The 24,553-nt window shown below is 36.8% G+C and overlaps 1 protein-coding gene across 16 annotated transcripts in view; it reads right to left on the bottom strand.

Moving 5' to 3' along the window:
* The window catches only part of SOX6 (SRY-box transcription factor 6), a 480,950-nt gene that overhangs the window by 8,823 nt on the left and 447,574 nt on the right, over nucleotides 1-24,553 (bottom strand). For 14 of the 16 annotated variants that reach the window (XM_039344591.1, XM_039344594.1, XM_039344588.1 and 11 more), the window contains 3 exons: nucleotides 23,387-23,495; nucleotides 10,124-10,357; nucleotides 6,926-7,142 (listed from right to left, as the gene is read on the bottom strand). In XM_039344591.1, coding sequence (XP_039200525.1) covers nucleotides 6,926-7,142; nucleotides 10,124-10,357; nucleotides 23,387-23,495 — 560 coding nt within the window. The remainder of the gene's footprint in view (nucleotides 1-6,925; nucleotides 7,143-10,123; nucleotides 10,358-23,386; nucleotides 23,496-24,553) is intronic. The other 2 variants (XM_039344599.1, XM_039344587.1) reach the window with 1 other exon arrangement.

The raw sequence follows: 24,553 nt of genomic DNA on the forward strand, positions 1-24,553 counted from the left end.
TATTCTCTTCTATCTGTATTGATGACGCCTTTCTTTGGTTGTGTTTTGGATTTTTTTCTTTCTTTTTGTGCCTTTGAGTCAGTGTTGACTCCTAGTGACTGCCTGGATAAATCCTTTCAGTTTTCTTGGCAAGGCTTTTTGGAAGTGGTTTGCCCTTGCCTCTTTCCTAGAGCTGAGGGGGAGTGTCTGGCTCAAGGTCACCCAACTGTTTTTTGTGCCAAAGGTAGTACTAGAATTCAGGGTCTCCCAGTGAGTCAGTTTGGTTTAGTGGTTAAGACACCAGGCCAGAAGCCAGGAGACTGTGAGCTCAAAAACAATTAAAATCAGTAAGACTGTCATTTAGTAATACAATATAAATTATATTTGTATTTTATATTACAATTATAAAACAACATAAAATAAGCAAGGGGGAAGGAGAGAATTAAACTCTCTCTCTCTCTCTCTCTCTCTCTCTCTCTCTCTCTCTCACACACACACACACACACACACACACACACACACACACACACCACAATCTAACTAATAAAATTCTGACAATGCCTTTGGATACTGGTAAAATATTCCTCAGGTAATTCAAACCCTAATCTCTTCAAGCAAATACACCACCAAAACAATAAATGCCTTTTTCCATGTTTCCATTAGTACACCTTGTATAAAAGAGCTTCATCATAAAGTCTTATTAGTAGACAAAAAAAATACCATGGAATAAAGTAATTCTTGAAGTAGACCAATGGCAAGCTAAAAATGGTGATCCCCATCTTGAATTATTCTGAAACTGAGCCATAACCAATATAACGAATATAGTATACAGTTCATTATCCCAGGATTAGACATCATTAAGTGTGGGATTAATTGCACAAATATGTCCATGGGCATCTCCCACAAGGGCCCCTTGAGATAACAAACGGACCGCTGTAGACACAGGATGCATTCATCAACCATTTGGACAGACTCTGATAAGAACACCTGCAGTAGCCTTGCATCTGGAAAGTGTCTGTTATTTGATACATTGTAACCACCCCTATATACGTCTTTTGCTTACGCTGTGTGATGTAAAAACCTTAGTAACAATAAAATAGGGTGCAAGAGTTAGCTCTGGGCTCCCATCCCGAGATACCTGCGTGCGTGTCTCATTCTCCATGGGAGACCACCACATCTGGTGACCCCGACGTGATCCACTGAAGGATACGTCCCTGCCGACCCTTTACTTATCGCCTGGAATAGGCTTGGTGCACCCGACGAAGTTGCTGGCAACTGACTCCTCTTCGTAAGTATGGGGGGTGGAATGTCTCACGCTCAAAAGCAGCATGTGGAAGAGCTGAGGCTACTTGGCAGGAAAAAATATCTTACTGATCAGGAACAGAAATTAACCCGTCACCTTTCTAAATCTGAGGCTGTTAAATTGCTTACTTACGTATGGGCTAACTGCTCATCTTATCCGGAGTCTGGATCTTTAAAAGTAGATACATGGAGGAAAATTGGCACCGTTCTCCATCAGTCTCCAAGAGCCCCAGCAGAGATTTTATGCCTTTGGAAAATTGCCTATACCCTGATTCAAACCCATGCTGACTCGCCTCATCAGCCTTTATTAGACCCTCCACCGTATAAAAATCCGTCTGTTATGTTGGCCACTCCCTTACCCCCTGGAGCAGGTTTTAACTCTCCTTCTGCCCCTGCAAATTTTATGGATCCTGATAAGCAACAAACAGCCTCTCCTGTTCCTGCCACGTTGCTGGCCCGGAATCATCTGTGGTGCTTTTCAAAAGGCTTTAAACAATGGTGATTTAAGTGTTTCTGAACTATCCGAGACAGAGTTGTTCCCTGTTACTTACCAACAGACTGCAACAGGCTAAGTAGTTGATTGGGAAGCACTTCCCCTGGCTATGATCAGAGAATTGAAAAAGGCTACAAAAGATTATGGCATAACCAGTCCCTATACTAGAGGACTAATACATTCAATTGCTAGTGCATATCGAATGTTGCCTCAAGATTGGAAAGATCTGTTCCGCATGCTTCTTAACGGAACGCAATACGTAATTTTTGAATCTGAATATAAAAGAGAGGCACAAAAGAGAACTAATCACCCAGGTTCACAATGGACAGCAGAACAACTCTTTGGAGAAGGCAATTTTGCTACCCTTAATGCTCAAGCTCAAACTTTTACTCCCTTTGCATTTCCTATCATTAACGCTTGTGTTCTTTCTGCCATGGCTCGTGTTGATGAGTCTGGCACCCCGATTCAATCTTTTTCTGCCATTCGCCAAACTGCAACTGAATCCTATGCAGACTTTGTGAATCGCCTGCAAGTTGCCATTGAGCGTCAAATTTCAAACAGAGATGCAGCAAATGAAATCCTCATAAAATTGGCTTATGAATATGCAAATGCAGACTGCCAGTCCATTCTTAAACCAATTGTTTCCACTCCCTCGGCCACCTTAGCAGATTTTCTTAAAGCCTGTCGCATTGTGGGAACCAATGCTTTTCGAATGGACACTCTTGCAGCTGCAATCCAAAAGGGGAATCAACCCCAAGGCACTTGCTTCAATTGTACTCTTCAGATATATTGCAACTTTCTCTTGCTGACTGGGCAGGATCTGTTTCCTGTCATATTCCCTCTGACCCTCGCTTCCAACTCCTTAATAATGTTTCAATTTCTCTGCATTCTCCCATTTCCTCTTCTCCCATTCCTAACGCTGTCACCCTGTATGTTGATGGCAGCAAGACTTATGGTTCATGTGTATGGAAGGAGGGTGAACAATGGCACACAAAAATTACTCCTCCTCAAACTTCTGCTCAGCGTGCTGAATTTGCTGCTACAATATTGGCTTTACAAACTTTTTCTTCTGAACCTTTTAATCTTATTTTAGATAGTCTTTATGTATATAAAGTTCTCACCTCTTTATCTGACTCATATGTGTTACCCTCATTGGATGACTCTCTCCTCAGTCTATTTCTCACACTTCAATCCCTTCTTCATTCCCGCTCTACTTGTTTTTTTCCTGCTCATGTTAGAAGTCACCAACCTTTCCCTGGTATTATCTCCGAAGGCAATGCCAAGGCGGATGCTGCCGCTTCGGCCGCCTCGACTCACCAGGATGTTTCTGTCCTTGTTTTATCTCCCATAACCCCATGGGACAGCCATTCATATTTTCATCAAAATAAGAAGGCTTTAATGAAACAATTTTCTTTAACAGCTATGGAGGCTGCGGCTATCATACAACAATGTCCCACCTGCAGCCTCCAAGCACACTCTCTTCCTCAAGGGGTCAACCCAAGAGGGACGCCGAGCTGTCAACTTTGGCAAATGGATGTTACACAATATTTGCCATTTGCCCCCTGGAAATATTTGCATGTTTCCATTGACACCTATTCAGGTTTTATTATGGCCACCCCTCAAAGGGGTGAGTCTGCTAAACATGTTATTAATCATTGTATTCGTACTTTTTCTACCCTGGGCAATCCAAAAAAAATTAAGACTGATAACGCTCCTGCTTACACCAGCACCTCCTTTGCACAGTTTTGCTCTCGCTGGTCTATTGTTCATAAATTTGGCATTCCATATAACTCCACTGGTCAAGCGATCGTGGAACGAGCCAATCAGACCGTAAAAAAGGCTCTAGACATGCATGCAAAAAAGAAAGGGGAAAATACCCCCGGCTTGCCTGGGATACAAAACACTCTTAATCTTGTACTTTTTACCTTAAACTTTTTGAATGTTTCTGGCACCCCTGGCTCAACTGCCGCAAGCAGGCATTTTTCTGCTTCTCCCACAGATTCTTCACGCCCCCAGGTATACTATCGACGTTTGCCTGATCCCACCTGGAAAGGGCCTGCCTCCCTCATTACCTGGGGTCGAGGCTACGCTGCAATAGATGACCATGGCGAGATCATTTGGACTCCAGCTCGTTGTGTTCATCCTTATATGGCTCAACATACACCACCTCAGCCAGGCATATGAGGATCAGGGACTGTGGGCTTTTAATGCTTTTGTACGGAATCCCAGGCGCACTGCTCTTACACTTAACGTCATGAATGTTGGATCTGCATGCAAATTCCCGGTGACAGTCGTGGTGGCCTTATTTTCCATGCCATCCCGTTCAATGAAACAGGATGGAAGCAGCTGTGGGACATAACTACAGAAACATTGAATATGACATATGCTGTGGGCGCTCGTATAATGGAACCTGCCAGATTTTGTTTTTATAGCACAGGACTATTCCGTACTGCCATTTATTTGGGAACTTATAGTAATTGTCAACAAGTTATTATAAGGAATTCAGCAAAGAAATGCAAATCCATCAAAAGCAACCTTACTAAGATAAATGACACTTATCGAAGCAATCAATGGACAAACATCAGTACCTACATGGCTTGCCTTGACATGGAATCTATAATAACATTTGCTAATGAGTCTCACCAGGGTTATTATGTGTTACCCGATATGTGGCTATTATGTGGCCATAGAGCCTATCGCCAGGTGCCTAAGGATTGGAAAGGCACCTGTACACTGGGCCTTTTGACTCCTGCTGTATATGCCTTGCCTCACCTCCCTGATGGACGCCTGTGGAACAAACGTGATACTGGTTCCTCGGATCCACCCCTAACATTGGGTGGTAGTTTAGAGACTCAAATCAGCAGAGGGATTCTACCCAGTCTAGGAGTTGCCATGAACTATAGGGACCTTCATTTGCTTAACAATTGGACTGTTCATATGTTTAATGAAACAATCAACAGCATTAAAATGATTAGTCAAGAAATGGGGGAAATAAGGGAAGTAGTTTTGCAAAATCGGTATGCTTTAGATATTATTTTAGCAGCAAAAGGCGGTGTGTGTGCTTTAATTCATTCTCATTGTTGTATGTATATACATGATTTTCAACCTAATATTTCTGCTACAGCCAGGAAAATGGAATCTTTGCTCCAAAATAATCCCTTACGCAGCGATGGATCAGGCACCGTGGATATTTGGGGTGCCCTTTGGTCCTGGCTACCAGATGGATCCTGGCTTCAATCTTTGATTTCTATTATAGTAACCATTTTGATATTATTTGTATTGCTATGTTGTTGCATTCAATGTATTCCCTCCCTCCTGCAAATGTGCAAAAATGTTACGCCCTCCACTAGGAAGGACGCCTTAATCAGTGAATCAAGATCCCTTCTGGAACTGGAAGTGAGTAACATTAAAGAAAAAACACAAAAGCAGGAGATGTGGGATTAATTGCACAAATATGTCCATGGGCATCTCCCACAAGGGCGCCTTGAGATAACAAACGGACCGCTGTAGGCACAGGATGCATTCATCAACCATTTGGACAGACTCTGATAAGAACACCTGCAGTAGCCTTGCATCTGGAAAGTGTCTGTTATTTGATACATTGTAACCACCCCTATATACGTCTTTTGCTTACGCTGTGTGATGTAAAAACCTTAGTAACAATAAAATAGGGTGCAGGAGTCAGCTCTGGGCTCCCATCCTGAGATACTTGTGTGCGTGTCTCATTCTCCATGGGAGACCACCACAATTAAGCATCTTAATGGTTTTCAATGGGCACTCCAAGTGGATGGAACTGTGCTTGCTGATCTGTGTAAATATAGCTTTCTCCTTTTTCCATTCGGAAAAGAAATCTGAAGGGGAACTGTACCCACATTCACTTGATCATGAATGTAGTCTCCACATCATTCATAATCTGAATAAAACAGGATCCTGGATCGCGAGTACAACGCTTCTCCAAATCCTCAATATAAGTTTAATGGGCTTTTATTGCTACATAGTGATATGATAACCCATATTCTTAACTAAATACGTAAATGACATATTTGAGTATCATGAGCCTTATTCTTTTGCTGCAAAGTCAGTTATCTGACCTTCTCAGATTGCCTTACTATCTTAAATGAGGATTATATTCTAATTCTAATCATATTTCCAATTTTTAATCTAAATTTGATTTACATAAAAAATTAAAAATTTAACCTCCAGTGTGCCAAGCCATAAACAATCCAAATCAATGATCTGGTTTCCTAGACATCTGATATGAGATTTCCATTCAATATTTAGACTCCAAAAATTTGCTCTGGAATCTATTGTTACAATAAAAATAATCCATGAAAAGACACACATTCACTAGCAATAACAGGAAGGAGAATAATGTAAGTTTCCATAGCAAGCAGTATTTATACTGGACTTTCTTTTTTTCACAATTTTGTATATGCCAGTGGAAGAAGACTCAAGAGAGAGGGAAAAAAATTAACCTGTCAGAATTTAATTCTGCTTATTTTAATTAAAGCATATTGTTCTGTATTTTTTCCAAGGCATTACTGTTACTTAAAATACAGACAGTAAACTACAAATTCAGTCCATTCCTATATCTGTTTGTAAAGAGAATTCAAAACATTATTTGAAGATTCATATTCATTTAATACAAATTTCTTTTTCTAGTTCCATTGTTTTGCAGTCTTCTCAATGAACAATTTTGTAAACAATTGCAGTTATATGTGAATGGTTTTGAAATGTATAGATTTTTTATATATTTTTATTTGATGATCTGCATCATAAAATTTGATGGCTGAAGATTTCAAGAACTCCTAATTAGATAAAATTGTATTAAATATGAATTAAATGAATTAATTCCCATCCATATTGTAACAGTAATGTGGAAGGAAATTTTACATTGATATTAATTTAAAAGCAATGTAATACTAATGAATCCCAGCTAATGTGTTGTGGATTCAGATTACCCTCAATTGTTAATGTCACTACAACAGAGATGGGTGAGTGGGAGGAATGTTTAATCATGGGCTAATCTTAAGTGTAGGTTAAGTGTCAACCCTGAGTAGGAATGGGACCACTATTAGGAAGAGATGAAATTCACACATTTAGATTACTTTGCTGGGGAAAAAGGAAAAAAAAACCTACTCAAATACCTACCCTACGGTAAAAAATTGCCTCATCTCCTGTCGTCGAGATCTCATTAGTTGTTTGTATTCTCCAATGCGCAGTTTTTTGCCATCAACAATGCAAGTGCGTTTTGGTCTGGGTTTATATTTGTAATTAGGGTATTTTTCTAGGTGGATTTTACTTAATCGTGCTTGCTCTTCATAATAAGGTTGTTTCTCTTGGTTTGACATGGATTTCCAGCGGGAACCTGCATAGGAAATATATATATATATATATATCAGTGAATTATTGAATCTATTCATTTTGGGGGTAACAAACCTCTAAACAGGAAGTAGGAATCTGGCTGTGTGATAATTCCAACAATCTCTGACCATTAACCATTATGAATCAGCCTAACTGAAGTGGGTCCAAAAATATCAGAAAGGCCAAAGATTCTCCAAGCTTGAACTTACTCGTAATCCATAATTCATTTTAATGCATCAGCCAAGCCAAATCAAACTAATTATTATATATTCTTCTCAAATGTTACCAACCTTTTTTATACTTCATGCAAGTTGTGAGAGCAAAACTAATATTAGCTCTGTCTCCCTCTCCATACTCATTATCCTTATGAGCAGGGAAAAATATCAGAGCAAGAAACTTCTTGAGGTAGACGTTACCCTTCGGTATAAAAGGTAGTCTCTACTAGAGAACCTCCATTTGCAGAATAGATGAAACCTTCTCCTTCATAGTTTCAGCCGGAAACTATGAAGTGATAAGAATGAAAATATGGAGTGAATGGCATATTGTGATAATTAAGTTTCAGAATATGTGAAGAGGATATAAAACTTCTCAAGTAACTTCTCAAGTAAGTAATTTCTGTGTAGGTGAAATAAAGAACTCACCATAGTTATGTTAAATGTGATAATAATTTCAGCATGCTATCTATTAGGAAATTCTTGGTATATCCTTGAGACAAAGACCAAAATCATCACTATTTCTACTACTCAATCATTAATTTATTAAGAGATGGTACGAGGCAATTTTTAAAAGCTGTGTAACTAATACCATCCATCATGTTGGATCTGAGGCTTTCTTTTTATTAGTATTACTCTTCAGTTCTACACTGCAAATATCTTTTATATCTAAAGTGACACTTAACTCTTTTTGAAATGGAAGGCTTATAGGCTAAGGAAAAAAATACTTATTACTTTTTAAAAATCTCAGTAAACATACCTAAGCCCTTTACTGTACTAAAAATATCTGATTTAATTACTTGGTCAATCTTGAAATCAATCCACAGCTCGTGAATACATATTTTGAAAGTAAAAAAAAATCTTATAAATGTATTAAATATAATAATCTAAGAGTAAGCAAATTGCATTTTAGAGATGATCCTCTAATCATCTTGGCTTTGATTTAGCTTTCTTCGTGACTGATTCAGTGACCCCTCATTATATATTATATATATAAATTATAGGTTAGATTAAGTGTATGTACTTAAAACTTCCATGGAGAGTACATGTGCAATATCTTTACTACTTTAAATTACTATAAAAAATAATCAAAATACACTAATAAAAGAATACCTACCATTAAAGGGAGAAACATACCATGTTACTTATACAGAATTACTTAAATAGCAGAGGAAAAACTTTCAGCTGGTTAAAAACGATTACAGCTGTGGTCAACGTGGGTGAAACCTATTCTTTTACTAAATGCTTTTATATTTCAACAAATGGAAAAATTGTATAAATATTATCCAGAGTCAATAACACTCTGTCATCAGTTTTAATATTTTCAGCTTTTTTTTGTCATTGTCCTGGAAAATGTGTGCCAATATTATATTTAAATTGTCACATTTTCTTTCTCCCTCTCTTTTCCTCTTTCTCTGGTGGTAGCGAGGTAATTCCTGGCACATTATATCTTCTTTAAAAACATATGATTGCTGGCACTTCTGAAATATTTATACTGAATGTTTGCATTTCAATGAATACTCTTACTATACTTATAACAGTTTTTTTTTCTTTAAAGAATGCACACAAATAATGTGGACTCCGTATATAGTTGCCAAAATTAAACAGTACATGTTTTATAGAAATCTGAAAGACTATTCATATAACATACTAAAAACAGTAGACAAACACCTAAGCACTTCTATGAAAAACACCACATTTTTTAGAACAGAGTTACACTTATTTTTAAAGAGTTTTTTTATATCTCTTAAAGAAAGAAAAAAGCTTATAAGAAAAGTAGCTTTGTTAAAATGTATAATAATGCAAAATAAATTCATTTCAGATGACAATTGTTTGTCTATTAGTTAAAATTTATAATCTTAATTTAAAGACTTGGTGGGAAAATATCTATTTAAACATTTCCCTTCCCAGTTAGCCATAGAGACATTGTAATGCTTCAAACAAATCTTGAATCTTAATTCTGTAGAAAATCAACAGATTATTTTTTTGTGAGATAAAGTATAACACTGGATAAAAAAAATGTAAGTAAAATGAACTTAGGTATTGAATTCTTAAAACATTTTTATTTAACTCTCTTATTGTTAGTTCCATTTTAATTATGGAATAATTGTTTAGATGCTAGGGAAAAAAATTATTATTCAGTTTGACCATATTACTACCAAAGCTTTTTATTAATACTCATTTAAATATATTCCCCGTGTAAAAAAATATTCGATAATTTTCTCTCGCAGAAAGCTCATTTTTCTAATTTCCTATGATTTCTTATATATGGGTGCAATAATATATTGCTAATTATCTCTGTACAACATAACGCTACTGACATCCAGGTGTAAGAAGGAGAAGACATGAGCTATACTGAGGCCAATAAAGTAATTCCAAATCTCAAACATTTTGTCAGTAAAGAATTCTCTGGTTTGGGTAATTCACCTATTTTTGATGGGACTGCATACTCTCCTAAAAAAAAAAAAAAGGCATATCTCAGGATTCCTCACAGAACTAAAAGGATCAATATAGATCCAGTTTCAAGAAGCACTTTTTCCACTTTGAGCTAGATTATAAAACAAGACAAAGCAATACAAGTATTAAAATATATTAAATCATAAATCCTAGAGATGTAATCAAGTGATGTTGTCTTTCATAAAGATCTTGGTTGTACTACAACCCACAGATATTTGCTTGGCATTCAGTACGAAAAGGGCTTGTGGTCCTGATTCTGGGCAAGAAATGGATCTGTTCCAGCTGAGATACTTTGTACATTTGAATTAGTACTTACCAAGAATTTTGCTAATGTTGGAGTTGTGCATGTCAGGAAAAGCTTGAAGAATTTTCCTGCGTTCATCCTTTGCCCAAACCATGAAAGCATTCATTGGTCGTTTGATGTGCGGCTCACTGCTGCTTCGTCCCCGGGCATCTCTGTAGACTCGCGCTTCAGCCACAGTAGCACCTCCTGTTGGCCAACAATAATACTGCTGTAGTTTAGCTGCAGAGCCATTCATTGCTTTACTTCCTGTAATGCCAGAGCAGGAAGAAAGGAGATGGATGCCAACATTATTATTATGTTATCTGGATTAGGGATAATTTCATAGGTCCTTCTCATTTGCCTCTTCCGGAAATATGAAGGAAATGAATACTAAATTCAGCTATCAATTTAATCAGTTTTGGTGTTTCTTGGATACTTGCTATCATTCCCTGTAGCAATGGGTGTAGCAAGTTTGTGATACTTGACTGAAATATTGGGATGAGAGACATTTTGATATACTGTATGTTTAAAAGAATGTACTGTACATTTCCACAAAAAGAAAGTGATGCAAATAATGCTAAACATGAAGTGCATCATAGGAACAAAATGTAACTGTCATATACTATAATTATGACAAGACTAAAAATAAAAAAACTTTATTCTAGATTGCTGCCCACATAGATGACAAACCCTCAATGACTCTGAAAATTTGATGAAAACTAAACTGGTGGAAATCCGCAAAGCAGTTTTGATTTTATAGTGCAGACAAGTTTTATATTGTCTTCACTTTTGAATCTATTTCTTTCAATTACACAGAAACCCAACCCTGCCAATTGTTGTAAACAAAATCAACTGTAGTTTAAGCACACAATTATTTTGATTGTTCTGTACAAGCAATTCATTTTTATGGATAAAATCGTGGAACAGAGGATGCATAACTAATATGCTACCTTTTTGCCAGCATGTCTACAGTACATTAATTTCATTTAAAATGCACTGACCATACAGGATAAATTGATTTCACTTTATATGATGTTGACAGCTATGTTTATTGTGCAGTGAAATGTAGTGTAGCTTCAGGCTGACAATATCCATCAACACAGGGCAATATGTTGACTGCTGGGCCAGATGAAGATATACATTATCCTAGAAGTAAAACACTTACTTATATGTGACACTGTCTTCTCTTAAGGATCACCAGAGTAATTTATGAAGCCCTCAATACCATTACTTTAAAACTGACACCAGTTTTACCACAGCATGCAGATAAAAGACAAGTCTGCTGTGAATGTCAAATGCAGTGTTTTAACAGTAGCATAAGTTTAACTACTGTGCCATAGCTTTCCACATTTGCTAGCAATAACTGTTACAGTAGCCTCTCTATCATAACACCAAGCAGATGGAAATATACCTGGTATCTAACAGAAAACAGTAAACCCAAAATTGAGTTTTGCTGCAGAAGCTCAATGTGTAATTCTGCATAGACAGTGTCTTTCATACTAGCATTCTAACTGGATTTTAGTATTAGATTTCATTGTTATTTCAAATATGGAAGGAAAAAAATATTGATATCATCCAATTTTAAATTCCTAAGTATGCAGTAGGAATGGATGAAACATTAATTTTACATGTGTATGTCTGTGTCTGTGTGCGTGTGTTTGTGTATGTGAGTGAGAGGAGAGGAACTTCAGCTATATTTTTTTAACATGCAGAATAAACATTTACGCCTTAATCATCCAATGTTTAATGTTTTAATCAACTATCTCAGTCAATGTATATTTGGGGATCAGTGTCAGATAAGATGATCCCCTTCTCAATCCCAAAATGCTGCCTCATCGTGGTGGGGGAGTGCTCCAGGGAGGGTGAAAAAATAACATATTCTCCCAGCAAGACAGTCATCTTGGCTGTCTAGCTAAAACAAGCAGGCAGCTATCTAGGGAGGGATTGGAGGTGGATGATCATGTTAATGACAAGAACAAATACTTAATTTCACATTGCACCATAAAAGGCAGTGGTAAACCTCTTTTATATTTTATCAAGAAAACAATGTGGATAGAAAATATAATGTGACTGACAATATAGTATATGATGGTGGGCCTCTGAGGTTGGATGGTACTCAACATGCTACTGAAAAAGAGCTTCAAACATTTTACTAATAGTGTTTTTGACACTGTTAGAGGAAAGCCTTCCAGATGTGTTGTTGCTAGTGTTGCCAGACAGAAAAAGAAACTCTAAAGGTGCAAAGATATTGAGAACATGAAACACAAGAAGCATAAGCATGGGAAAGTTTAACACAGTGAAAGATGGAATTAATCAATGACACTTCTTTAACATCTTAGATGTCAGTGAACTGAAATGGGCTAGAATGGACTTTTTTTCAGTCAGAAGATCACACTGAAGAATGTTATTTATTTCATTTTAAGGAAGAACATAGCAAAACCAGTACTGATATGTCAACTCAATTTTAAAAATGAATTAATCGTTCAATATGACAATTCTCCAAATTTATAGCAGTGGTAAGCACACTATCAGAAGAGCTGAAGGGCTGGGTTGGAGGCAGATCATCCTGAGGTCACTAAGACTTGATGCCAGTTTGACAGTAATCAATCATGGCTAAGATGACAGTTTATATGTAGAGGTTTAATTCAGCCAAATTCATGAAGTAGAACAAATCTATCCTGTTTTGGATGAGATCACAGTCTCTCTGATGCAATGCATTTGCAGACAGGAATGCTATTGGATTCAGGCCACCATTGAAAATGTAAGAAATCTATAGCGACACACAGTGCTTTTCCCAAGCATAGAATTCTAGAACAATCACAATCCTTCCTGAACAGAGATAGCCCATCTTCAGTCATTTATGCCCTAGTAACCTATTTAAACTACTGCAATATAGTGGAACTACCTTTAAATATCTTGAAAGCTTAGTAAGTTCGAAAATAGTGTTGCTAAGATACTAATTGGGACAGACTATTTTGTTAGCTCTTAAAATGTTATTGAGCCAAAAGACTTTGCTGTCACAGTGGCAAAAATATTGTTTATACATCTGGCAGCAGGGTAGATTTGTTTTTGCAATAAATTTTGCTTGGAATGACAGTTAGTCTTTTGGTAAGATATACCTATGGCTAGATACAACCTCCCTCCACCACCACTCATTGCCTGCTATTGTAGTTACCAGGCAGCCTGAATCAGCATATGAGAAGCACAAACATCCTCTGATTGGAAAAGCGATGCCTCAATTTCTTTAGAAATGTTCCTCATCAAAAACATATTGAAGGCATTGAATTAGTTTATCGGGTTCTTACAATCATCTTGATCTAATCTTGGGGATCTATTACAAGCAAATGACCAGTACATATTTCTGCACTTCTAAGCAATCAGACAATCGGAAATATTTGCTGAAATATAAACTGTAAATTATTTGGAGAGGTTATATCCCAAGATAAATTTACTAAAGCAAAAGGGGAAGACTCTCCCCTGGCATTTATTTTGTTTTAGTGTTCATTTGTTAGGAAACAATTCTTAATCAGAGTTATAAATCACAAACAGACCAAACATGTCATGAAACTTCTATCTCCATCTGCCTTGAGCAAGCCTACACTTGAAAGATTTGGAAATAAAACCAGTAAAGCCTTGAACTTCTCTACTTGATCTCTAAGTGAATATTTGTGCTTCGGCCCAAGGGCTGCTATGAAAGAATGTGTGTGAAATGAGCTTCTGCAAATAATTAACCATCATGTAATATTCCATACTCTTAAATATCTTACCACTATAGGAAGATGTTCAGCATATTATAAATGACAAAGAGTGCTTCCATTTATAATATTTACTATATCACAGATATATTGCTAATTCACTAATGCTACGGTGATTTAGTTAAAAAGTTAAAGGCATCAGTGTTTGCTCCTTGTAAATTTAAATCTATAACCCTTAAGAAAGAAATTATTTGTAAAATAACAAATAATTGCTACAGAATTTAAACATCAGCCAAAAAGTAAAAAAAAAAACAAAAAAAAAAACAAAATCAAAACAAATCCTTTTCTTTAAAAATCAGCTTATGGAATTTCAAAGACTTTGCAACTTTCAGTAACCAGGGATGGATATATGTTAATCCAGTCTGAAATCTGCCTAAGTTTATACCAGCTGAGATTTATGTATGAAGCAGAATCTACTTCTGCACTGAAATACTCCTCAGATTTTTGTAATATTGTTTGCAACACGAAATGTATGTACTATATCAAGAAAAAGTCAAAATGGGTGTAGTTGGGGAAAGTGTGCAAAAACTATATTAGAAAAGGATGTAATGTAATAGTGAAATAGAATTGAGGAACAATTATCAGAAGAAAGAGAGCATCAGAGCTATGAGAAAGTAAAAAGTTTACTTCAGGCTCAAACATACAGGAGAAGGGGAGGGCAGTGGTGGGATTCAAATATGTGAACAACCAGTTCTCTGTATGGATGCCACTCCCAGAAGTTCATTCTGGGCCTGGACAACAAAAAATTAGCTACTGGTTCTGCCAAAGTGGTGTGAACTGGCTGAATCCCAGCACTGGGGGAAGGGAGGGGGTGTTTGTTCTAGTAGCAAACAATAGATTTTGTGGGATCCCAGCTACTTGGAGATTCACAACTGGTTTCTAAATTCAAAAAAGTATGCTGAAAATGCATTTGCTGAAGAGAAAATTTTAAAAATTATGCATTTGCCTTTTATGACAAACAGCCTCTGTGGAAGTGTACCTTTATAATTCAGTCACAAAAGCATAGCTTTCTGAAGTTCAGAAATACTAGGAAAGGATCAAGAGTTGATTCAAAAGAATAGATAGGGCTAGCTTGTTTTAGATTTTTTTTTGCTCCTTTTAGCCGAGCCTTTAAATATGGTATCATGGAAATCATGATACCATATTTATAGGTTCCAATTTAAGGAGGTAATAATTAACTAAATATTCAAAATGAAAAGTTTTGTGATGCCTTAACAACTAGGACTTCTTTTACTGCATACATCTTTATGCATGATGGGAGCCATATTTGTATGAAATGTATATAGAAGTGTCCGTGTATTTGTGCACATGCATGCATGTGTGCATATACACGCAGGTATAGATTTTTTTCAGAGCTCTAGTTCACACATATGATGACAAAAGCTCAAGTGATAATATATTTATAATTCAAATGTATTATATTTTGGAGCCCGTAGTCCTAGTCAGGGAATTCTGGGAGTTGCATATTCCATACAGCTAAACTGTACCAGGATGGAAAACATTATTTGATAGTAAGACAGCTTTATTCTGTTCTTTTTAAATAACGTAATATTTAGTTGGGATTCCAATAGCGAATGTTGCTGGATAAAGAGCCACAAGTATATGACTGATTTTAAATCTTTTCCAGTACTTAAGCAAACCATATTAATTTATTTAAAATTTCTAGCCTACGGAATATTTGTAGGGCAGTGAACTATTGCAATCAGTAAAACTATCATAATAAATATAACAGCAGCAGTATTCATAACAAATTAACATTGGTTTGAAAGAGAAATGTGTTCCTTTTGTACAGATGCAAAACAGGGAATCTACATTCAAGGCAAAGAATAGGTAAGAGACATGTAATTGTATTTTTTTTGTCTCTGAAAAAGCAGCCCTGAGCTGTGTTATTCTGAATCGACATGACTGTAGAAGACAAGTCTCTTTTCTATGCCACACTCCATTCTCCTGAAACATCAGCAAGAAGAATCAAAAGGAATTCCCTAAGGTCAGCTCTGAGGAAACATAAACCTCTAATTCAATAAACGCAGCTACTGCTCTGAAAAAGAGCTTATTATTGCAGCATCCATATGGAGTCAATTGTGCATTAATGACTAATCAATCCCTCCCTTTTCTATTCTACTTATAGTGTCACAAGCCATGTTTAGATTAGACCATTTCCTGCTTAGGATCGCTCAAGATGTCTTTTGTTCTTTCAGGGCTGCTCTGATGGAGGCAGCTTAAACAAACACCCCAGCCCAAGTGGCGCAGGAGTTATAAACTGCCATATGTGAATGAACAAAGGGGCCAGACTAAAGCCTTTTGTGGTATTTGTTAATGTTTTTCATCTGAGCTTTAAAAGACCTAATGACTTTGCGGTGAGTTGATGCATGTGGCTCGTGGCTTTGCAAAATGAAGGAAATTTTAGCCCTTTAGATTTCAGCATGTATTTCCCACTGATCCTAGAGTTCCTTTTTGAGCATTTCATTTGTTTTACACTGTCAATATAGCTCTTTCCTCTTCTCATCTTCTTCATGAGAATGGGTTCATTCACACCGAAGTGAACATCATCCCCACAGAATTATCATGTTCTTGGCTCTTGGGAAAGTTAAAAAAAAAAAAAAAAAGGTCTTCCTAACTTACTTGGAAAGAAAGTAATTTTCTCCCTAACTTAAAAAGAGGCAATATAAATATTTATCCTAAGTTCCAGCTTGTGGGTGCCACAGTGCTCAACACTCTCTCTGTTATTAACATTTAGATGAAACTGCTTAGGTTAGGTCATCCGCAGATTTGGGGTCAGGTATCATCAATGCACTAATGATATCCAATTATACATCTTGACCCCAGGCTGACAAATTGATGCTGACAAAGTCTTGGCCCAATGCTTGGAGGTTTCATGGTCCTGGCTGAGCAAGAACAGACTCAGGATTAACTATGATTGAGTGTTTTTTTTTTCATCTTCCTGTTGTGGGGATATTCCATATTTAATCTTTAATGGGGCTGCACTCCTTTATGAAATTCTTGGCACAATCTGGGGATCCTCTTGAATTCACTGCTCCTACTCAAAGATCAGATAGCAATGGTGGCCAAGAGAGCCTTTGCATGAATTCATTTGCAATGAGTTGTACCCATTCTAAGTACTTCAGACAGTCACGTATTGTCAGGCCTCAAGAACCAAGAAAGACATGTGGAGTTACTTCTGAGCAGTTTACTGTTCCTCAGCTACCCACAGAAACTAAAGCAAACTAAAGCTGAGGTGGTGCAGTGGTCAGAAGGCAGTACTACAGGCTACTTCTGCTGGCTGGGGGCTGCCAGCAGTTTGGCAGTTCGTGTCTCACTGGCTCAAGGTTGACTCAGCCTACCATCCTTCCGAGGTTGGTAAAATGAGGACCCCAATTGCTGATGGCAATATGCTGACTCTGTAAACCGCTTAGAGAGGGCTCTAAAGCACTGTGAAGCGATATATAAGTCTAAGTGCTATTACTATCAAACTGAAGCAACTATTTGCATCACTATAGAGATACTCTGAAAACAGTTAGAGAGAATCTTTCTTAACTTTCTTCTTCCAACCAAACTTTTTGTGCTTCACTGACTCTTTGCCTTCCGACATGCAGCCCTTCCTGCCTGGGAATCCAACTACATTCCACCAGACCTATTCTACCACATCTATGGTCACTTGATTAGATTTATGTAATGTTCTACACACAAATGATCTTGAAATTCCTCCCCTCCCAAGAAGCAACAACTGGTCCTGAATGCAGTGACATGGGCAATGATGGTGGATGTGCTAAGGATGCCTAAGTGTCATCACTGTTTAATGAATTACAGTGGCCATCAATTGTTTATTGAGTGCAATTTATAGTGCTGATTATTTACTGTGAAGATCTTCCTTGCATAATGAATGGCTGTATACTTAAGCAATGGCTTGGTTTTGTATATTTGTTTCTGTCCGGTGAGGTTATGAAGAGTAGGTATGCTTTGGGTCTCATCAAACAATATCATACTGTATGTGAGATTCAAGAAGTGTATTTCTTGGTAATTGCACTTGCCTTGTGGAATGATATTTCCATAGGGATTTGTATTATCCTACCTTAATTACTTTTTGGATGATTCTCAAGTTCCTCTGTCTTTTGGTTATAGGGAAACATGATTTCTAATCTTGGGGAAACTTTATACGCATACAGTGGGCTTCCCATTAGAGTTACTATCTCTATTGCATGCACTGCAAGAGGAGGAAATTATGCTAATGATCCCCTTATGCTTTTAATCAAATCATGGAGTGAAAAAATATAAATTTATAATGACAATTGTTGAAGGAAAACTCTCCCACATTCTAATCAATTGCACTGTTTTGCGGTGCAGTTGAAAAAAATAGAAATTTGTAAAACTTATATCTTATAGTAAGATATAAGAGAGTCCTCAACTTATACCCATTTGTTTAGTGACTGTTCAAGGAACAAAGGCACTGAAAAAATGACTTATGACCATTTTTCACACTTAACGACCGTTGCAGCATACTAGTGGTTACATGATCAAAATTCAGATGCTTGGCAACTGGCATGTATTTATGACTGTTATGCTGTCCCTAGATCATGTGATCACCTTTTGCAACTTTCTGACAAGCAAAGTCAGATGCACATAACCATGTTACTAACTTAATAACTGTAGTGATTCACTTAAAAACTATGGCATGAAAAATCGGGCAGAACTCATTTAACAGCTGTATTGCTTAGCAATGGAAATTTTGGTCTCAATTTTAGTTGTGAGTTGAGGACTACCTGTATAACACTTTTCCCTCTAAAAACAATCACCACATAGGAAACACGTGTGTTCATATTTCAACTAACTTCTCTGTTAATATTCATGATAAATGCCGTTTTGTAGGTATACACACATATCAAAATATATCCAAATATATTTCAGTACACCTGTTTGTAACAGATGTACACACCCTCCCCCAAAATACAATGTTTGTTTCAGAAATGCTCAGACTTTAGAGTCTTTCTCTCCATATACAGCTGTGCCTTGTATTGTTTGTTTTGGCATTACAACTTGGCTCAAGAATCAATTTTGTTGTCAAAAAGAAGAAGAAGAAGAAGCAAAGCCAAAATTTTGAAATGTCCAGTGCCAATATCCTCAATGCCCTAAGGGAGGCAATTGTTGCTTTCCCCCAAATTGTCACTCATTTGTAGTGTTGTATAGCTCAAAGGGAAATAGTTCCTGGGTATGTTCTTCAATAAAAGACCTCTGTATTCTTTTATATAAAGTACTTCGAAATAATGTTGCTAGTTGGACTAACATTGTGAATCCTTTACAACAGGATAGGAGAAGAGTGTATGGAGAACAAAGAACCAAGTCACCATGGGCTGGTTTGTCAGCATTCTTTCCAGAAAAATGTCTTTTGTCTTTTTCTGTCTCATGATATCTTTCCTCCTTTGCTCTCTTGTTCGCTCTCCTAACTGTCATAGCAACTCTCCTAAATATTTATCTGTGACAGATACTGGCTACAGGAGACATTCTTTCCTCTGTATTTTATGAAACACTGTCACAGAAGTAAAGGGTGCTTTGTCATCCATGTACTTTCTGCTACCTACACCTCACTAACTAACAAGGTTACCTCACAATTTTGGATTTTTCTGGTGGGCTGCCACAATTGATTGGTTTGCATAAAACTCAGAGGTTGTTTCACACACTCCCCCCCCCTTTTTTTCCCTTTTTTTCTGATAGGTCAGAAACCTGTTTTTTCAAGGGGAAAATCTTTTGTTTTTCTTTTCCAAGTTGAAGGCTGTTCACATTCTCACCGCAGCTGTGCCTTTTGTTACTTGAATATGATACTTTTCATTGTTCTGCTTGCAAATTCAAGTTTACTCATAAACTGAGCAGGAAATGGGACTAACGTGAACTGGTTCTTTCCCCCTTCCTCACAATGAACCAATGTTAAACGATACCAGCTTTCTGGCCATCTGACCATGTGCCATTTCTTTTTTATTTCCCATTGTAAAGTTTTGATATATAGGAGACTTTATTTTCAAATGGAAAATAAAGTATTTTTTCTTCCTTCTGGGCAACAAAACTGCAAAAGCTAAATAACGCTCTGAGTACGTCAGCAGTGTCTGGTGGGAATAGTGAAGAGTACATGGCAACTGGAAAAAGAGCTTCTAAATTGGCTTAGCTGTCCTGCCAATAAAAGCACTTTATTGCCACAAAAATAAGATTCATGAAAATAATATAGATTTATCTCCTAGTACATATATGAAATTGGAAGTACCTTCCTTTAAAAAAAAACTTGGTCTCAGAATCTGTACAATAAAAGTGAGCACACAGTCCCCATAATTGTTCTTAGATTACAGTGTGGGACAAATAGTACACATGAAAAGCCGGCAAAGAAAAATATTTGGCATTCCCCCTTCAAAGGTGAATAGAAGACCAAGAGTTTCAGATCTCTGTTTAGGTATTACCTTCACTTGTTCAGTCCAACAATGGAGAAGCAGTGAGGCACTGATGACCTACCTGCAGAAATGATCTCTAGGCTAAGAACACAATATCTACAGCAGGGAGCCTTTGTATACAGCAGGGAGCCTTCATATAAATTGCAAGACTTTACAATCAGGATTCCAGCTGTTGTGGAAATAATTGCACGCCTTGCTAGGCTTTTTGCTACAGACAACTGGACATGTTTCTGGATCTCCATCCAGAATTTGACCATATTTTTTTTAATTTACTGACAAATAAACCATAGTCTTCAAATAGATCTATAGTGTTGAGTAAACTACATGGACAGGTCCATGCCCTTTAAGAACTAAGTTCGATTCCAGAGAGACAATACTTTTAAACAAATTCCCCCCCAAAATCTAATCTATGTTTATTCTGCACTCAGTCACACAAGCCCTCGTCATCTCATATTTGGACTACCACAATGTGTTCTATATGGGGCTATCCTTGAAGAGTATTCAGAAGCTACAGCTAGTGCAGTATATAGCCACACAGACAGTTCTAGGGTCCCCTAGGATGGCCCATGTAACAAAGCTCTTTATAACATGGGTTCAAGCTACCTGAGGGACCATCTCATTCCAATGGGATTGTTCCACCCACTTGTTCCGGTAGAAAGGAATGCTTCAGACTCCATCGGTCAAGGAAGTCTTGCTGGTGGGCCTCCAGAAGAAGGGCCTTTTCTGCCATGGTTCCTGCCCTCTGAAAGAGACAGGTGTGCCCCCATTCTTTTGGCCTACCAAATGAGCCTCAAAACCTGTTTCTGCTGATTGGCCAGGCACCCTGAGACATTTCATGTTGGAGATAGCTAGTGCATTAGAAAGAAGATCTCACCTTCACCCCATTTTATTCTTATTTCAGCTAATTTCCATTAATTTTTAATGTTTTAATGTTTTGTATTTTTGCTTTTATGATGTTGTAAACTATCCAGAATCACTTGACAGTGAGATAGACAGTGGCATACAAAATTAGTAAACAAATACATTCTCATTGGAAAATAAAAGTTGTTGATCAAAATTCTTATGGTACAATTTTGGTCTTCTTTCTTACTTTGTGAGTTGGTTAGCAAGAGACGTATGATATAAATATGATATAAAATAGAGCAAGCCCTATATAAAGGAACATGTAATACATATTGGCATTAATGGGGATTCCTATTTGCTACATAATAATTACTCATTTAAATCTTTTGTATGTTTTTGTGAAATTCATTCAACTGTCTTAAAATTACATTTTGATATACAGTTTTTCAGATTTAGGCATCACTGTAAAAGAAAATATTCAGAAGCCTAGTTTCAAAGGATCTAATTAGACTCCAGGCAGCTCTGACAGAAGTTTTCTTAATTTGGACAGTCATATCAGTGAACGTATCAGAGATCTATAATAATGAAGCCTTGACAGAATAGATCCTAAGTTCTCCTATCCTGTGTCAGACCCTCAAATGTCCTATGGCACTGTAATGACTTCTCAGTTTTGACACAGAAGTGAATCCAACTGGACACAATAAAAACACCTTTATGCAGCCATGGTAGCCATATTGGATTCATTGGACTAAGTGGAATTACTCATCTTCTGGGTGCTTCCAAAATGTTACTCAAAACATTCTTTAGTAAGTACAGAACCTTTATATATTACACAATGTACTTGCTAGCAGAATTAATAATATATTGAATAAACTGTGTCTTATGTTTTACTTTATCAGTAAGTACTGATAGGTTTGAACCTTTTTTCTCCTCAGCGATATTTTGCCATGTCAAAACAACAACAACAAAAAAGGATGAGGCGAGAATATTTCTGTATTGTTCTCTGGATCATTATTTTATTATTTGGTAAACTTTAATAACAGTAAGAGTTTAAGAAATTAAAATTAGTTATTTCTATTGACATAGAAATTTATCCTAAAATATGATTGACATGGTCATTTATAAACAGTATTTCCAATAGAGCTGTCAACCAATTAAAGGCTTTTAGTTGATTAATGGCAATGTCTTTAACTGATCAATCAAATAACTAATTTAAATATACACTATGGTGCAGAGTCTTTAATTACTGAAATCAATGGGAAGGTTTCCACTGATATGAACAGAACTGGAGTATAAACCAGTGGAAGTAACATTTTCACAAAAAAGTCATATACATCCAATCAATTAGTTATCAACATTCTTATATTTCACCTGAAGATTAAAACTTCATTGTAATTAATTTTGCTGTCAATTAATGGATTGGATATTTCACCTCATAGTTTTCTCTTCCTCATTACTGTAATTAAAATGTATGTTTAAAGATGGAGTAAGCTCCATTCAGATGACCTTACTAATGCTTACTAATGAATCCTACCCCCTAAAGCAAGAGCATTCTAGTAGTTGAACCAATTACATAGAAAGGTAGTTGGCTCCTTTTCCCAAATGTACTGAAGTAAAAGTTGTGATCTATCTGAGATGCTTCAATCTGGCCTTCTGCCCAAACTAGGGAGTTGGAATCAGTTAACTCAAAGGGTCCTCCCAACCTTGGAATTCTATGCAATGTTGACTTCCACAGCAAAGTGGTCTCTGGCTATATAACTCAACTCAATATTATTATTTCTTTACATTTATTCACATATAGAACAGTAGATGAAGACAACCTCCCAACATATCTGGAGGTGACAGATGACTATATTCCCCGTATCTTAAACAAAATGACCTTCTCACAGTACCTGTTCATCCACTGTATCTAGAGCACAATAAGAAAAAAGGAACTTACAGAAATGAATGTTATTTGCTTATAAAACCTGATTATATCACTCTACTCAACAGAATTTTTAAGTCTATATGGATCAGCAGAGGTAACATATGAATTGAACCTAGGACAGCTTGGTAAGAACAGTTGCAGTAGCCTCCAAGTAACAAACCAGTAAGTGCATATTGTATGATACCATTTTAAAATCAGGCTTTATGCTTGCCCACAACACAGAAATCTATTCTTCAAATGCAGACAGAGGGGATTAGCTGCAGTATTATTTAAGATATTCATCCTTAAAGTGATGAAAGATAACAGAGCTCATCCGTTTAATCTATTTGTTTCAATAACTCACCCTCTGCATCTTCTGGCCTTGTAAGATCAATGACTCCTGGACCTAGCTTTCCATCTTCACAGGGCTTCCCTGATAGATGTGGGCCTAAATTCTCAAAGCGTGTTCTCTCCTGCCCAAAAAAAAAAAAAAAAAAAGGACAATATTCAGTTTTCTTAAAAAAAAAATTGTGTTCACATATGTTTAATTTCCAGCACTTCCTTGACCTCTGCTTCGGCATGCATCTTGCCAAATACAAGCTTAGGTATTTTGTACTACAGTTTATTGTCTAACACTGTCGTTCACATGGATGCATACATTACAAACAAAAGAGAAACAGAGAAATAGAGTAGTTGAACTACAGCCATCACTTTACATTCTACAATAAATTCAAATTCTACCTTGAATCCAGCGATATGATGTCCAGATAATGGAGGTTTGCAAGAACTAACAAAAGACACTGGGTAACATATACCATAGTAACATAAAGTAAGACCAAATAAAAGGTGTTATATAGAGCTGTGGGCTTAATAATCTCATCCAAGGTTCTTGCACTGTTAGGAGCCCTTCGGGGGGGGGGGGGAGCCCTTATGTGTGGAAGACATCTTTATCAGAGGTATCATGACAAATACTATTAAAGGTGGAGCTTTGATTGCATGTTGTTATTCATTATCTTGACTTCATTGCCCTCCCCCCAGCAGACACCCTGTAACATTGGATTCATCCCTCTAAATTTAAAAATTATGCTAAAAGGAAAAAAGAAACAACTATTGCCAGATAATGAAAGTGCAGCTTTTAACAACCCATTCAGTTCAAATGAGTGCAGGATAGGGAAGTATTATTGTAATTTAAACAGGATTAAAACTGAAATTTCAGATATCACTGCCAAGCAATAGTGAATAACTGACCTTTCTTAAGTGACTTGCTTTTCAGAAATAGTTAAGTTCAGGACTTGGAGAGGACTTTCTATTAAAACTTGCTACTAATTCAGTGGGAAAAAAAATAATAGTCACACAATCAACATCCCAGTCCTAGGGATCTGAATTTGCAGAAGCACCCTTGAGAAATACAAGCATGAATTTTATGCAAGAGGATTTCAAAGACAAGTATTTCAAAAAAGGAATACTAGATGACAGAAATAGTACTATATATTTTGCCTAGGAATTTGAGCTAAACCTCAATGGGATTGAA

The sequence above is a fragment of the Crotalus tigris genome, unplaced genomic scaffold (genome assembly GCF_016545835.1).
Source record: "Crotalus tigris isolate CLP2741 ecotype Arizona unplaced genomic scaffold, ASM1654583v1 scf7180000017933.3771270, whole genome shotgun sequence".
Taxonomy (NCBI): domain Eukaryota; kingdom Metazoa; phylum Chordata; class Lepidosauria; order Squamata; family Viperidae; genus Crotalus; species Crotalus tigris.